The following is a 16,830-nucleotide window of genomic DNA, read 5'->3' as shown; positions in this document are numbered from 1 at the left end:
GCATTAAGAATCTTCAGATAAAAAGACCCACTGACTAACATTGATCACAGTATATTGATGTTGGTTTTATGAATGCAACTACTGTAAAAGGCAAAGGTGATTTTTGTAAAGGTGACTACAGTGGTCTTAGACAGTTGTTAAATTCTGTGCAGTATGATGAACTGATGAAGGTACCAACAGCAATTTCTAAGTGAGAAGCATTCAGTTAAATAATTGTAGAAACTATTAGGCTTTTTATATTTTTTAAGGGTTAGTCCCAAATGGATTTCAGTTGTATTGATGAAGCTCATGACAGAGAAAAAAAAATGTAAGGGTTATTTACAGTAGATATAAACTAGTGGGTGCCTCCGTAGCCAGTCCTGAAACGTGACGACACTGCTGGACAAGCACAAATCAAGGGTGGTATAGACATCTTATGTAGATAGAGATGTTCTGTCCGCTAAGCTGGTGTCATTCTTCAAAATTTGCCTGGCATATACAATGGCCTGTTGAACAGGTATGAAAGGATGCCATGATCTTGTCTTCATGAACTATGAGGTGCTTGAGGAGGCGTAGGAATTGCTCACTGTTCGAGATGGTGTGACTGGTATTTCCTACTAGGGGTGTTAGCAAATGGGCGATGTGTTTTCACAGTTCGTATGTTGGAGAATTTTAACAAGAGACAATGGGTCTATGGGAGGGGGGATGCCTGGCTTGTGCAATTTTGGTAATCTGTAGAACTGTGGGAGCTGGCAGCCCATGGCATGCAGTTGCCAACGTGTGGACTTGGAAATCTTCCCAGACTTGAACCAATCATTGACTAACTTATTCACCTTTGACTCTAAATGTCCCAAGATTCTGATGGGAGCATCCTGCATCAGCTCGTAGACATTAGGATCAACTAGAAGGGAGAGAGCCTTACTTAGATATTCGGAATGATCCATCACAACCATACGGTGGTTGAGTTGGGTTAGCAGAGTATACATGCTGAAGAATAGAAGCTGTCTGCATTAGCAGTCTCTTTAGGGAGGCAGGACAAGGATACCTCTCCCCATGGCGATTTGTGTGATGGAAGGTCTGGGCAGCAGAACTGCAAACTTCGTACTGAAAGTGAGTGGTTCTATCTGATTGGCAGATAACTGCTTGCTGCTGAGATTTAAGACAAAATTAGCATTGTCTGCCGGAGGAACTGTGTGGGTTCTGGAAGAGTGAAGTAGGCCTGAAGTAGGCTTACTTCCCCTCTTGAAGTAGGCCTGAATAGTAAAACCATTTCAACAAGCTATAAATTTTGGTATAAAAAATTTTGATGCTCTTTTTAATAGTTTAAAGAGATATACAGTTACAAGAGAATGATTTATTATATTCTCTTGATGTCACCTCACCGATGTGAACGTAGAGTACATTGTTATACTGGCGTTTGATCGTTCGGGCTTCTTTGGACGATATTAGCTGTGTTGCAGGACTGGTTTTCCTTCCTTGTGTACTCGTTCCTGAGCATAACACCAGTATACTCACGCGACTGCTAAGTGGTTTTTATAGTAGGACAATGGTCTCGAGCCCTAAAAGATCTATTCGACCGCATAGGGAATAGAACCCACAGCTTCGACCAGCATTGTGTCTTTCACTACAAGACCCTATCGATTATAGTCAGATCTTGAAGTGCCGCAATATAAGTTCATTATTCTAATATCTTTGTTCTGGTTGTCGTGTAGTAAGACAACTGGTCTGAGGCAGGAAATGCATAAACAGAACATAGTTTAATACTGAATCATACTAAAGAAATTGTACATACATGGTTAATAAACAATAAAGCTCTAATGGCAGTGATAGGCAAATAATACATCATCTAACTATAACAATTCAGACCGATTATATATAAATAGTTTGATTTTAACATTGTTTATAAAATGGTTATTGATGGGCTCTTAGTGTATGTATTCTTCATGTGGATGGCTCATCTCTAGCACGTACTGGCATGTGACAAACTGGTTACATTTGCTGTCAGAGAATCATAATTGGTGACAATACTAAACCAATCACTAAAGGTTGCGCTATTTAAGATAGCACTCATAAGGTGTGCTTTAACTTATTATACATCATACTATCTACAGCGAATTATAATAGATGACAATACTAAGTGTCGCGCTATTTAAGATAGCAGTATTAAGATATTCTATAACTTACTAATACTAGCATAATAATCATGTTATTGAGGAGTAATGTTTATATATAATAGAAGGGAGTCATCATGACTTACCGAAACCGGGAATGGTGCGTTCTCTACTACGAGGAACTTCTGGTTGGAAATTCTGCGCTTTTGGTCCGTGCTATCTTTTTCGTCTCTGCTCTATCTTACTTTCTTCTCTTCTCCTCGGCTACATAACGTTTAGTGCCGTTCCTAAACTTACTGTATTCTCCCTCTTCTCTGCCCTGCTCCGTTGACTATATTGCCTCTTATCATCTGGACTTCCACCGATCTGGTGTTTGAAAAAAGGGGGGGGCAACCTGCAACGATTAGCGACAAACAGCATGAAGCAGTTACTCCAAGAGCAAGCGGAGCTCATATTTTTGGACTCCCGAACTTAACTTCTTCGAAAGCGACTGTTATCTCCAGTTAAGACAACAGTGACAAGGGGAATTTGTTACCGTGTGAGGCCGAAAGCTACAAGTTTGGGGTAAGGGTTCAACCCTATTGAATTTAGGAATCTTATTATTGTCGAGGCGCTGATAGCACTTAGTTTGTCAGTTAGTTTAATAGTTATGTTTTCCGCTAAAATGACCAAAACACCTTTTTAGCAGAAGGGGCACAGAATGGGGGGGATGTATGGGCAATGTCTGCAAATTAATAAGTAAAATGTGGGCATTTTGCAACATGCTAGATATTGTATAGGAATTGTTGAGAAAAAACTCCTTCCTACAAAATTTCCTATTAAAGTAATTTTTGATTTTATCAAATTTTTAATTGAAGCAAACTACATCACGTTCCAAAACAAGGTTTACAAACAGATTTTTGGGTCTAAATCTCAGTGGCCTCATGGCATAAGTTTACCTGTCAAAAATCGAACAGTTAATATTTATCACCTTTACTTCTTAGAATCACATATTAGTAGATATCTAAGCGATGTCCTTTGTTTTACAGACTGGACTATTATACAAGAATTCTTACATACTTTCAATAATATCCACCCTAGACTACAGTTTACTTTAGAAACTGAGAACATGGACAATAGATCATTAAATTTTTTAAATTTTACCCTTACCCATAACATGAATGACATTCTGTTCAAAATCTATAGGAAACCTACTAATACAGGCATGGTTTTTACACTATGACAGCTACTACCTCTTCATATATAAAAGATCGATCTTGTTAAATCAATTCCTTAGCACATTTAAGTATTTTTCATCTGTATCAGCCTTAAACACTAAAATAGAAATATTGACAAGCAGATTTCAAAATCATGGCTATCTCCTGTCTGTAATTAGACATATCAAACAAGTGGAAAATAGGTTGAACCAAATCGAATAACAACAGTAATAAGAAAAAATATTTTATTTCTGTACCTTACATTGAACAATGGCATAAACAACTGACTCAACTTTTTAAAGACACAGAATTTAAAATTATTTCTAAACCTATGCAGAAATTACAGACTATACTACACAATCATTCTATCTGATCTTCTGTCACATTTCATATAAATGATTTAGTTTATCATATTTCATGTAAAGATTATCAGGAATCAACACACTGTACTCTGCATACACGAGTAAAACAACACATGGCTTCAGTATGTGCTTCACATTCCGTGGCCTCCGAATTGGCCTTCCATGCGGATCATACATTTTATTTAATGACACAAAAATTATTAATGTCCAAGATACAAAATTATTAATAGCCAAAATGTGGACAATTAAACTAACTTGTAATTCGATTAACGTACGATGCCCCTACCCTATTTCCGATTCCTGGTCATTTATGAGCATGCTCCATGACAGCAAATAATCTCTCATACATAAATTCAACAATTCATTTTAAGTTTACTATCCTGTGATCACGACTAAGGTTGAAAAGCCCCGTCCATTTAAGGAAAGTAAATAAGGTTTTAGAATTTTTAGGATTTTTTTAAGTTATTTCTATTCATTTTAATTTATAGACACAATGTCTTCTCCCACTTGTTGTCGTGCGTTGGAGTTCCGATGTATTTTGGTGACGGGTTTAAAGCTCTCATACCATGGAAGCTGGGTACATTGGATTGCTAATCGGTTGCCTCCGAGGGTAGAATTCATTTTGTTATTTTAATATTCGTTTAAATTCAAGGAGAGTATTAATGAAGAAATGTCCTATTATATATTGAGATAATTCCTCACATTATTTTGAAAAATGAAACCCAGTCAGAATGTATGTGAGATATTTTTGATGTTACTAGTAGTATGTATGTATGTTTATGTGTACTATATTTATATCCTGTATGTTTTATGTTTACCTATGTTTGTTATGAATTAGTATATATTATTGTGGCGCCTCCGTAGCCAGGTGGGAAGGAGCAGCAGTGCGTAGCACACGCTTCTTGATTAGACTGGGGTTTGAGCCCGTCACCACCAAATACAGAGGATGCGGAAAGGTCAGGGAATGACCACCGCATATTACCGGAGCAATATGGCCTTAGTTGCTAACGCTCCTAAAAACCGGCGCCTCCGTAGCCAGGTGGGAAGGAGCAGCAGTGCGTAGCACATGCTTCTTGATTAGACCGGGGTTTGAGCCTGTCACCACCAAATATGGAGGATGCGGAAAAGGTGAGGGAATGACCACCACATATTGCCGGAGCAATATGGCCTTAGTTGCTAATGCTCCTCCTAAAAATGAAAATAACATAACATAACAGCTCCTAAAAACCAAATAACAACATATATTATTGAATTAATGGAATGTCTACATGTGTTTTGGTTACATGTGTGTATATTTTGCTGCGGCTGAGTATTGGTGGACTTCGCTGCTTGCAGAAGATTGAAATATGATCATGTGGGGTCACCATGTCTGTGTTTCAGTCAACCCCGGCTGCAACTCTGTTGCATTTGCATTGCAGGATGTAATTGAGAGTTTGTGTCTGTGTGCGCGTTTGGCGAAAAATATCAATCTAATACTGGTTGGAGCTCTCTGTCTCATCCGCATTTCTGATTGAGAGCTTGTATCAGTGTGTTTAACTGGTGGATAATTTCAGTCTAACTCTGGTTGGTGCTCTCTATTGCATCCATGTTGCTGGATGTGATTGAGAGCTTGTGTCTCAATCATGGCTGGTGGAAAATGGCCTAATCATGGTTGGGGCTCCCTGTTGTATCTGTTTTGGTGTATGTGATTGAGAGCTTGTGTCAGTGTGCACTGCTGATAGACAAAAGTGAAACTTCACCCTCCCCTCCCCACGTGCATCTCCATTCTAAGCATGGGCAAAAGTCCAAGTGTGTGTGAAATGCTCGTGGCTGAGTTTCAGTGGTCTTAGCTATGGGCAAAGGCTGTATGGGTAGTTGAATGAATGACAGGTGTACAGGACAGTCTGTTTTATTTGAACTATTGATCTCATCCACATTGTGGATGTGATTGAGGGCTCAGATCTGTGTGCATGTGAAAAATAACAGGTAAAAGATATTTGACTGTAAATGGGTATGTCTGGGTGTGTGAATGAGTATATAATGTATGTTAGTTTATGTAGTAGTGTAAGTGAATATGTAAGTTGGTCCCAATATGGGAATGTCTGCTGTACTGGATAAGAAATGAGTCCACTTAACCTACAAAAACAAAAAAAAAAAAAAAAAAAAAAAAGTATGCATATGCCATCCTATTCAGAATACTGTACTGAGTAAAACCATTTGTGTGAAAGTGATGAGTATAAGAGAGTCTCTAATAAATACTATTGTATAAATTGTACCCTTAATTTGTATATTAAAAAAAAGCTCCCCACAGGTTAAGTTGTATAGATGTGTGTGAATGGTAGGTCATCTGTGTAAACTATTCAGTGAGTGAATATTTGTGATTAGTATTATAAAAAACAAGGAAAAATAAAGTGACTGTCTAGGTAGTTGTTCATATTTATTCATCATCATATAGAGACTGGATGCAGGTGCATCCAGTCTCTATATGATGATGAATATAAGAATGCAAATGTGTAAGTGCAAGTTGTGTTGTTTTATATGCTGTTTTCCAGTCTGTCCCTAAATATGTCAAAAAAAAAAGTGTACATTTTTAAGTGTAAGTATGACAGGTGTGCATTTGGGCTGAGTACATGTATAGTGTGTGTAGTTCTACCGCTCTCCCCCAAATTAGACTGCAGTAGAGGCAACTCGCTAGGAACCCCCCGCCATGCTGATATCATGCCCTCCCTCCTTTCTGGCATGGCATGGGACCTGCTAATGCTGCAGCCAGCATCAGCAGCCTTGTCTGTTCACAGCACAGTATCCTCTCCCACATAGGGCACTCTGTCCCTATGGTTTAACCCTTCCTTCATTTCCTATTTCCCTTCCCCACCTCTCATTCCCCACCACACCTTGCCTGGTGGACTCTACTGTGACAAATCTTTTTCTGCTCTTGACAGCAACTCCATGGAGGGTAGGCTCCTGGACTTCTTTCACTGGGGTGGGTTGTAAAATGTAAAAAAAATTGCTGGATAATTTCTCTAATTCATGCAAGTTTCCTGGAATGTAATTGTTCTTTGGCTAATCCACCATGTAAAGTGCAAAGTGTGTTTGTTCAGCCAGTCTCAAACATCAACTTGAAAATGTGGAGTGGGAGGAAGGCATATTGCATGAAGTGAAATTCACTTCTATACCTGTGGCCAAATGAATGTCTATAGCAAGTTTAAATACCTGTTTCCATTCATTGTGTCACAATGAAGACAGGCCAGTCGGCTGTGCTATCTTTCTGCACCATTCTGGGCTATTTTATTAGTGTTCCACTGTATCTTTAGAGTAACTTTCTGAACAGTAATAGTTGTTATGCCTGTTCTCAAAGCTATATAAAGAGAAACACTGCCTTGTCTGACCAAGTAATGTTTTAAAACAAACTTTCAAGCCATTGTAGAAAACTTTTAGAAAACTCTGTTTTCCTGATCCAGTCTTCAGGAATCCTGCACATAATGTGGTTTGTCTGGTTTCCCTTGCATGTTTTTCATTAAAATTAGTGAAGTAGTCCTAAAACTTGTAATAATTGGCACACACTGTCTCTCTCCCTCTTATTCTTTCACCACAGCGCTGAACTCTGTATTGAATCATAGACTTTGTGCCATAAGTTGTTTTAGCTCCTTCTTCACTGCCCCTTAAAGTGCTAAAAAGCAACAACAAAAAAAAAAAAACAGAGTTAATGTTTTACCAATAAAAATAAAAAACAAAATTTTAATAAACTTTTGTTAGGTACTTATTTGTGACCCATCCTTTATGCCCATTTGCACATGTGTTTGTGTGTAACTGCAGGAAGATTTCTCACTTTGTTAACCATATGCAATTCTTACAAAACAACATTGGTGTCAACACTGCCTCTTCATGCAGAACAGCGGTTGTGAGGTTACACTTTCATCAACTCATCTGTATCCATGCAGTTTGTTTGTGACAAAGCCATCATGATTTATCCCCTGAACATGTGTTTATAGTTGAACAGCAGTTTTATTCAGAATAATAAGTGAATGTTACAGCCAAATTTTGAGAAAAATATCTCTATTGAATAAATCAAAAATATTCCATGATTAATAACTCATTTTCATTAAACAGGTAGCATTGGTGACAAAATAAAAAATATATATATAAAAAAACTGGTTGCCTTTTATTGACACTTTCATAAACTCATCCGTATCCACACAGTTTGTTTGTGGCAAAGCCATCATGATTTATCCCCTGAACGTGTGTTTATAGTTGAACAGCAATTTTATTCAGAATAATATGTGAATGTTATAGCCAAAATTTGAGAAAAATATCCCTATTAAATAAATCAACAATGTTTTTATAGTTGAACAGCAGTTTTATTCAGAATAATATGTGAATGTTATAGCCAAAATTTGAGAAAAATATCCCTATTAAATAAATCAACAATATTCCATGATTAATAACTTGTTTTCATGAAATAGGTAGCATTGGTGGCATAATAAAAAAAAAACAACTGGTTGCCCTTCATTCCTAAGCAACAAAAAAACGTGATCAGTGTTTATTGTTTTATTGAAATCACTGAGAAGACTTTTATGGCTCATAAACTTTCTTTATATACCAACTGAATCATTTGTTTATTGCATGCGAAACATGGTATCTCTTATTCAAATATACGAAGACCTGTTAAAAAGTTCAGCCTCCACTTCTATTAATGTAATGCATAAACTTGAAGTTGATAAAGAAAGATCACATGATTGTCATTATTTTTTTTTTTTTTTTGCACTTTATTGATTTGGATGGAATTGGAATTTTGGACTGTGTTTTCTTTACTGATGAAGCTTGATTCCTTTTCAGTGGTTAACACAACATATGGAAATATATATCGGGATTTAATACCCCAGTTTATCACACTACTCAACAAGATGAGGTGACTTGTCACACTTCCAAAAAAAAAAAAAAAACGGTGGCTATGCTGAGAGGCTTTTTGGTATTGTCTTATTTATAAAAAATTTTGTCCCCCATGATCCTAAGACTTAACACCACTGGAATAGTTGTAGTGCTTGTTGAAAGGCAAAGTGGAAAGAGATAATTTCCAGATGGAGAAATTGAAAACCAATATACAGAATAAAATTACAAATCTTCAGATTTTATGAAAGGTGTCATACAATATGACAAAAAGAGTCTGTGCACGTATTCATAAAAGGTGGATATTTTCTACATTTGTTATAATTTTTTTATAATTACTTATTGTCATTATAGTTATTATAATTACTTGATTACATAAGCTGGTAAAACTGTAAAGTTTTGGTTGCACAAATTTTGAGTCAGCCTGTACAATAGAACCCTGTGATACTAAGTCATGCACAGTACTCAAGATATCTTAAGTATGAATGAACAGAGAAGTATCCAAATGTTGGTGATGGAAATATGCTCCATTTTTCTTATATTAATTTATATAAAAATTGATGCTCAAAAATAAAAATATAAAATAAATTGTTAAAATAAAATAACACAATATACAGGGTTTTTTTTTTTTTTTTTTCCCCCAGACTGTGGTCACTGCACTTAGTACCATGAAAAAATCTATGGCAGAAGAGGATGCTGTCAGCTGTTTGGTTTTAGGAACAGAAAATAAAAATGTCTATATCTTAGAACCAGATGCTTTTACCATTTTAGCTGCTGTAAGTATATATAATATGTATGTGTGTTTAAGCATATTGAATTGAACAAATGTTGGAGCATACTCTACAGATAAAAATAAGAAAGAAAAGTTCTTATATGTCTCAAAAGGCCTTTATTTCCAAGATATTAAAGATTAATCATGAATTACAAAACTATGTAAAATGGCAAAAAAAATTATGTTCAGATTTGTGTTCAAAATATGACTGGGTAAGATGGAATTTTAACAGTAAACAACATGCACAAACATTGATATGCATCATTCCAGTTAATCAGTTGTGAGTAACCAGTGTAGCTATTATTTGAATTTCAGGATTTGTGATGACTGCCTCATTGTTTATAGTGTTTTTTTTTAACTGATATTTTGGGGACTACTACAAATCTTTACTTTTGAAAAATTAACTGTATGATTTCAATTTATGGTGAATTTCATAAGAATTTTGTAGCTGCTGTTTGTAGGTATTCGGAAAAATTTCCAACTTGGTTAATACTGAAATTAAAAACATTGAAGCTGTGCTGAGATTACTTAGAGTAACCATGGCCCACTCTATTTCTCTGCACAATTGCTCATTATACTCATCAGATTCATTAGGCCAATAATACACACCTCTCATTTTTCCTTTTTCAGTGCTTATGTCACACCAAACAGACTCAACATTGCATTGTCCACCCACATCAGTTGGATGCACTTCCTTAGATTTTATGTGTTTCTTAACTAACAGCATAACCCCTCCTCCCTTCCTGTCCTGTCTATCCTTTCTGTACACATTGTACTCCCCAAATTCCAGTTCTGCGCTGCTTATGTCTGTGTGACACCATGTCTCTGATATCCCAACAATATCTGCCTTTGATGTCTTGACCAGCACTTCAAGATCATTGAATTTATTAACTTTCAGCAATCTTAGTAGTTGAATGTTTAACCATGTGTCCATGCACGCATCACTGCATGCCCAACTCTGTATCTTTTAAATCTCATTAGAATTTGCTGATGAAGGGGCCTATTTAACTCTGAAAACTTCATATCATTTATTATTAAAACTTTTCTTGATTATACAGAAATCATCTATCCTTAAACTATAGAATCCAGAACGAAAGGCCCATTTAATTTCAACAATAACTTATATATGAGTATATCACAACTGTACCTGAATATGTGATTTCATAAATCTCATTAGAATTTGCTGATGAAGGGGCCTATTTAACTCTGAAAACTTCATATCATTTATTATTAAAACTTTTCTTGATTATACAGAAATCATCTATCCTTAAACTATAGAATCCAGAACGAAAGGCCCATTTAATTTCAACAATAACTTATATATGAGTATATCACAACTGTACCTGAATATGTGATTTCATAAATTTTGTATGAATAAAATACACTTTCAGAACCTCTGAATGAATGTTTACTTTTGTAATTTCTTATTTTGTCATTTTATTTATTTATTATTGATTTTAAAGGTTATATTTTATTAAAATAAAGCAGAAATTGCTACTGCTATATAATTTCAAAAGTGAAACAATTTATTCAAACAAATAATAGTTATTTTTAAATAATTCTGAGTGATTCTTATTAAAATAAAAGTTCAATACAAAAAATGTTTCATAAACCCTTCAGCAATTTGTTGCAACAGGATTTTACTATAAAATCCCATCACTTCTGTTTATTATGCTGAAACTGTTCTTCAAAATTTGATTACTTCATATATTGATTAAATTAATTAAATATAGTTAATTAGAAGTATAATATACTTCGATCCCTCCAAGGAAAATTAAAGGAGACTTGAGCAAATGTGCACCTTGTGCATTTGTGTGTGTGTGTATTCCAAAGGGATGCCTGTCACAGATAGAAATCCAGGTGTAATTGCATCATTTAAACTATATTATTTATATTATATACTGGAACAGTTGATTGGCTCAACTGATGAGGATACAATAAGAGACTTTTTTTTTTTTTTTTTTTTTGTGTTGTTTAAACATGATGGAAGCACTGCAAAATGTAGAGCAGCATGGTAGCAATTTTAGACATCAAATATGAATGGAGCTTTCAACAAACTAAGCCTCAGTGTGATTGTGTCCAAAATTACCTTGAATTTAGAGAGATGCTGTACAAAAAAAAAAAAAAAAACAGATTACAAAACAGGCATGCTTAGACAATAGTCAAGTGTTGTAGATTTACCTGAATCACTTGGTGAAGATATGACAGTTGAAGAACTCCTTGAACCATACAGATATTGACTGGAACTTGTGGGTTGCTCACTCACAGATTAACAAGACTTTTGTGGATTCATGGAATGACTGTTTTCTACAGCAGAATGTTAGGGAGGTAACAAGAGGGAGAAATACTCTTGATCTGATTATCAGCAGTGATTATTCATGTATTAAGAATCTTCAGATAAAAGAACCACTAGGTGGCAGTGATCTGTAGTATACTGATTTGGAATATACTTAAAGATATAAGTACTGTCAAGGGTAAAGGATAGAGTTTTTGCTTTCATAAAGGTGACTACAATGGTCTCAGACAGTTTTTAAACTCTAAACAATGGAACCAACTGATGATGTTACCATCAACGAATTCCAAATGAAAAGCATCAAGGAATTAATCATAAATGCTACTAGGCTTTTCATACCAAATAAGAACTATCCTTCAAGATGTAGACCAAAATGGATGTCAAATGAACTGATGAGACTCTTGACAGACAAGAAAAATGCATGCAATGCATATAAATTATCGGGTGATACAGAAGCCTGTGGTAGATATAAACTAGTCTGTAGTGAAGTCAAAAATTAGGTTAGGCAATCAAAAGCAGATTCAAATTGATCCAGTGGATATCAGTGGTATGACTGTTGATGAATTGTATCTGTATTCAAACATGAGGAATTCTTTAGGGAAGGGCATGCCAGATGTTTATCAAACTCTAACAGGAAGCTAAATGATTTTGTAATAACTTAGAGTAAAGTGGAAGAGAAATTGTTGAAATCAAGCATAAGAGAGCCACCTGGGGTGGATGGGATCTATCCAATTATATTAAGGGAGGCAGTAAAGGAAGTATGCAAACCCTTAGCCATAATTATGTGAGCATCCATGGATTCGAAGGAAGTCCCTGTGGACTGGAGCTATACAAATGTATTCCAATTCCCAAAGGGGGGGGATCAAAGGATGATGAGTAATTACAGACCTGTAAGTTTAACCTCTGTTTCAGGAAAAATAATGGAGTCACTGGAAAAAGAAGTAATTCAGGATCATCTAGACAAGTCTGCAATTATACTTCAGACATGTTTTAGATTTGTTAATGGGAAATCTTGTCTAACCAGTTTTACTGGATACTATGATGTGGTCACAAAGAAAACTGGATGCAAAACATAATTTTGACATCATATACTTGGATTTCGATACTGTTGCACATGTTGCTGTACAAATTGGAGCAGTGGCATTAAGGACAAATTGCAGCTATGGATGAAGGGTTGGTTGAGTGGGAGAAGATTGAGAGTTGTAACCAATGGACATTGCTCTTTGTGGAATAATGTTAATAGTGCAATGTAGGGCCCATGTTGTTTTCTATATTTATCAATGATATTTATCCCAGTGGCTCACATCTGGTGAGTATGGGCTTGGCACACCCAGATCCAGAGCTGGATATCATCATTCTCCTCTCTCTTGGTGTTTCCCTTTTACTTTTGACTCTCTCTCTCTCTCTCTCTCTCTCTCTCACTCAGGGTAACTCGGGGAATTTTTTTTTTTTCTGGCTGGTTCAACATAAGCCTCAGGCTTCCTTGCACTATGTAGCTAATAATAATAATAATAATAATAAAGAAAGTGAAAGTGCACCGTACTACAAGTACAAATCCCAGGCAGTACTAGAGACCCCAACCCAAAAGCTGTACTGGGACTGCTCCATAATAATGGATAAGACAATCCCACACAACAGACCGGACATAACCCTTGACATAACGGTACCTAACACTGTCAACCTGCAGAAAACCAATGGGGAAAAAATCAGGAAGTATGCGAACCTAAGACAGGAGATCAAAGAGATGTGGCATATGCAACAAGTAATGACCATCCCGATCATTGTGTCAACCACAGGTATGGTGCCAAAGAAACTACATAACAGCCTAGCAGCAATAGGTCTCCCAGCAAATACCTACAAGGTATTTGCTGGGAGACCTAGTTCATGCCAGAAAGTCGTAATCCTGAACACCTGTAGGATAATCAGAGAGTTCCTCGACCAACAGTAACATCAGACATAACAACAACAACCACCCTGTACTTGGTAGCAATATCTGTCACGAGGTGGAACCCCCAATCAGGGAGAAATAATATAAGAGCAATAATAATAATATTGATGAAGCCAATATCAGGCTTAATGTCCAAATTTGCAGATGATACAAAGGTTGGCAGGGTGATTAATGACAGTATGCTATTGCAACAGGATCTAGAAAAGTTAGGCAGATGGGCTGAGAAATGGCAATTGAAGTTTAACATTGACAAATGCAAACTGCTGTACATGGGAAGCAATAATCCCGGAGTAACATATCAACTGTAGTACTACACTCAGGGTAGTGGAAAATGAAAAAGACCTGGAGGTAATTGTGCAGTCAAATATGACGTTCTTTGAGTAATGCAGATAAGCTACCAGGACAGTTCATTAGGTTTTGGCAATGATATACAGGAATTTTGCTAGCAGGTGTAAGGAAGTGATTATCCCACTGTATAAGGCAATGGAAAATGAAACGATTTTCAGCTGCAATCATGAGAATCTCCAAGAGTAACTGAGGACTCTCCAACAAAGCACTCTCTTTGTATTATAAAGCTGTTTTCATCCCCATTGTGACCTACACAACAGGAGCGTGGTTTCACCGGGTTCAACGTAAGTATGAACCCGGTGAAACCACAAAAGTCAAGGTCAATTCCATTCAACGTGCTATGCTCCTGGCCATGCACAGATTATGCCGAACAGTGTCTATAGCTGCCATCCAGGTGAAAGCTGGAACTTTGCTGCTTGTAACCTTCAGAGGACTTAACTTCAGAATTAAAAAGAAAATACCAATGAAGATACAGGGCCAGAACTAAATCTCAATGCTGACCCCAAAGCAGAAAGAGCTCGCTGTTATAACGAACTCGTCAACATTTGGCAGTCAAGATGGAACACCTCAAACACAGGCTCCATTACCAGAAAATTCCTCCCTGTTGTCACTTTCACAACTTCGAAAATGGTAAAGACCTGGCTTTCCCTCACCTTGGAATCCTCCTACTTGGTTACTGGACAAGGGTCCCTCAATGAAAAGTTACATCTGCTGGATTTGCTACCAAATCCAGTATTGCTGTTTCTGTGGCAGATCAGAAAATTGGAAACATCTTCTTTTCGAATGCAGGTTGAATGACGACTTAAGAAGGACCCTGCTGCAGGCTGTGCCAGGTATCTCGGAACAGCAACCACAGCCTCTACTCGGACGCCTCTGTAGCCAGGTGGGAAGGAGCAGCAGTGCGTAGCACACGCTTCTTGATTAGACCGGAGTTCGAGCCTGTCACCACCAAATACGGAGAATGCGGAAAGGTCAGGGAATGACCACCGCATATCCCGGAGCAATATGGCCTTAGTTGCTAATGCCCCTAAAAACCAAATAACAACAACAGCCTCTACTCCAAACACCTGACAATCTAAAGGTATCCCAAGTCTTTGAGCACAGGAAGCAGAGCTACATAGTTGTTACTGCATCTAACAATACCTCTTCAGTGACTTAAGGATTCCATATTCACATTCCACCACTTCTTTCTTCTTTTTTTTTTTTCCACGTACTCTGTCTGGAGTTCCCACTCTAGTGCAGCTAGTTTATTTATTCATTTATTTTCATTTCATTTATTTATTTTATTTTTTATTTTATTAAATTATTATTATTTTTCTTATTTATATAGTATGAATCAGAGCTGTAATACTCAATATGTTCTACATTGATAATAATATTAGTAAATTAATAAGAGGAGTTTACCTCAATATAGTACGGGGAACACTTCCGTATGATACCCTCCAGAAATTAAAACGGAAAAAACGAAAAAATCGACAACTTACCGGTACATTAAAGTAAAATATAAATAATTAAAGTAAAATATAAATAATTAAATAATCAATTTAACACAATTCAAAATCAATTCAAAACAATTAAAATTCAAATTAACGCAATTAAAAGAATCTAACGAAAATATTCAAAACGATTTTCCTTCCTGAAGCTGACAATGCTTTTCGACCGACTGTCGTGATCACAGGAATGAAAATATTTTTTCGATTTTTTCGTTTTTTCCGTTTTAATTTCTGGAGGGTATCATACGGAAGTGTTCCACGTACTATATTGAGGTAAACTCCTCTTATTAATTTACTAATTTTCTTATTTATTTAATTTGTTCTTAACGCGCTCTTCCTTGAGTTCCAATTCTTGTGCAGCCAATTTATTTCATTTTTATTTTTATTATTATTTCTTTATTTTTTTTATTTTTATTATTTCTTTATTTTTTTAATTTTTATTATTTCTTTATTTTTTTATTATTTATTTTTTTTATTATTTATTTTTTTATTATTTATTTCTTTATTTTTTTATTACTTATTTTTTTAAATTAATTAATTTATTTATTTTTATTATCCCCCTCCGCTCTTCTTTCTTTCTCCTCCTCCCTCTGTAATACCCCCCCACCCCCCAAGGAATCTGACCCACCTTCTGGCAACCAGTGTTGCCATTTTAACGGTTTTCCCGCTAGATTTAGCGGAATTGCTTCAGGTTTAGCGGATAAAAATATGAAATAGCGGATAGCGGATTTTTTAGCGGGAAGAGTATAAATGTTTAGCATTTTATATATTTTGGCAATGTAACATTTAAATTAAGAAATATTTATTTAACAAATATTAAATTAATTGTTCAATTAATTATTTAATTAACAATAAAATATTTCATAATTGAAATGTTTTATTGATATACATCGTAAACATAGTAGGGATATCATATTTCATAGGTTTTTTTTTGTTTTTTTTTATAAAGCGAAGAATCAGTTTTATATTATTCTGGAATTTCCCTGAGGAGAACCACAACAATTTTACATAGTTACGCCCGCGGTCAAACGACCTGACCGTTGGGTCATAGCTTTAATCGTTGAATCAAATCTAAAAATGTGGGAAAAATTCTAATGACGCCTTTTTTGAAACCGCGAAGAAATGGCATTGAATAATTTTTATTCTTCGTATTTGATTGGCTTCCAAGAAATGCGATCCGAATTACCGACATAACATTAAAAGTCATTTAAAAACTTTCAAACATATTAAGTCAGTAGAAGAACCATTTTCACCTAATAGATCAGGCAACCAATCTAAATTAAATTTTCCCACCAAGAATTTACAAACAGTGGAAGCTGAAGCAAAGTTAAGTTTGTTTGTTTGTGCTCACTCGTCAATACTGGCAATAGACCACCTTGGTGAATTATATAAGAATGCATTCCAAGATCAAACAGCCAAAACTTTAAAAATTCATCGAACAAAATGCAACGGCGTTATAAAATAT

At 35.8% G+C, this 16,830-nt stretch overlaps 1 protein-coding gene across 1 annotated transcript in view; it reads left to right on the top strand.

The window, feature by feature from the left end:
• The window catches only part of BBS1 (Bardet-Biedl syndrome 1), a 235,284-nt gene that overhangs the window by 103,387 nt on the left and 115,067 nt on the right, over positions 1 to 16,830 (top strand). Inside the window, exon 8 of the mRNA XM_090375359.1 lies at positions 9,156 to 9,287. Within this exon, the coding sequence (XP_090231485.1) occupies positions 9,156 to 9,287 (132 nt within the window). The remainder of the gene's footprint in view (positions 1 to 9,155; positions 9,288 to 16,830) is intronic.

Source organism: Mastigoproctus giganteus, chromosome 6 (assembly GCF_048544385.1).
Source record: "Mastigoproctus giganteus isolate SK-2022 chromosome 6, ASM4854438v1, whole genome shotgun sequence".
Classification (NCBI taxonomy): Eukaryota; Metazoa; Arthropoda; class Arachnida; order Uropygi; family Thelyphonidae; genus Mastigoproctus; species Mastigoproctus giganteus.
Note: the sequence above shows the minus strand (reverse complement) of the source record. Positions and strands in the feature narration are given on the sequence as shown.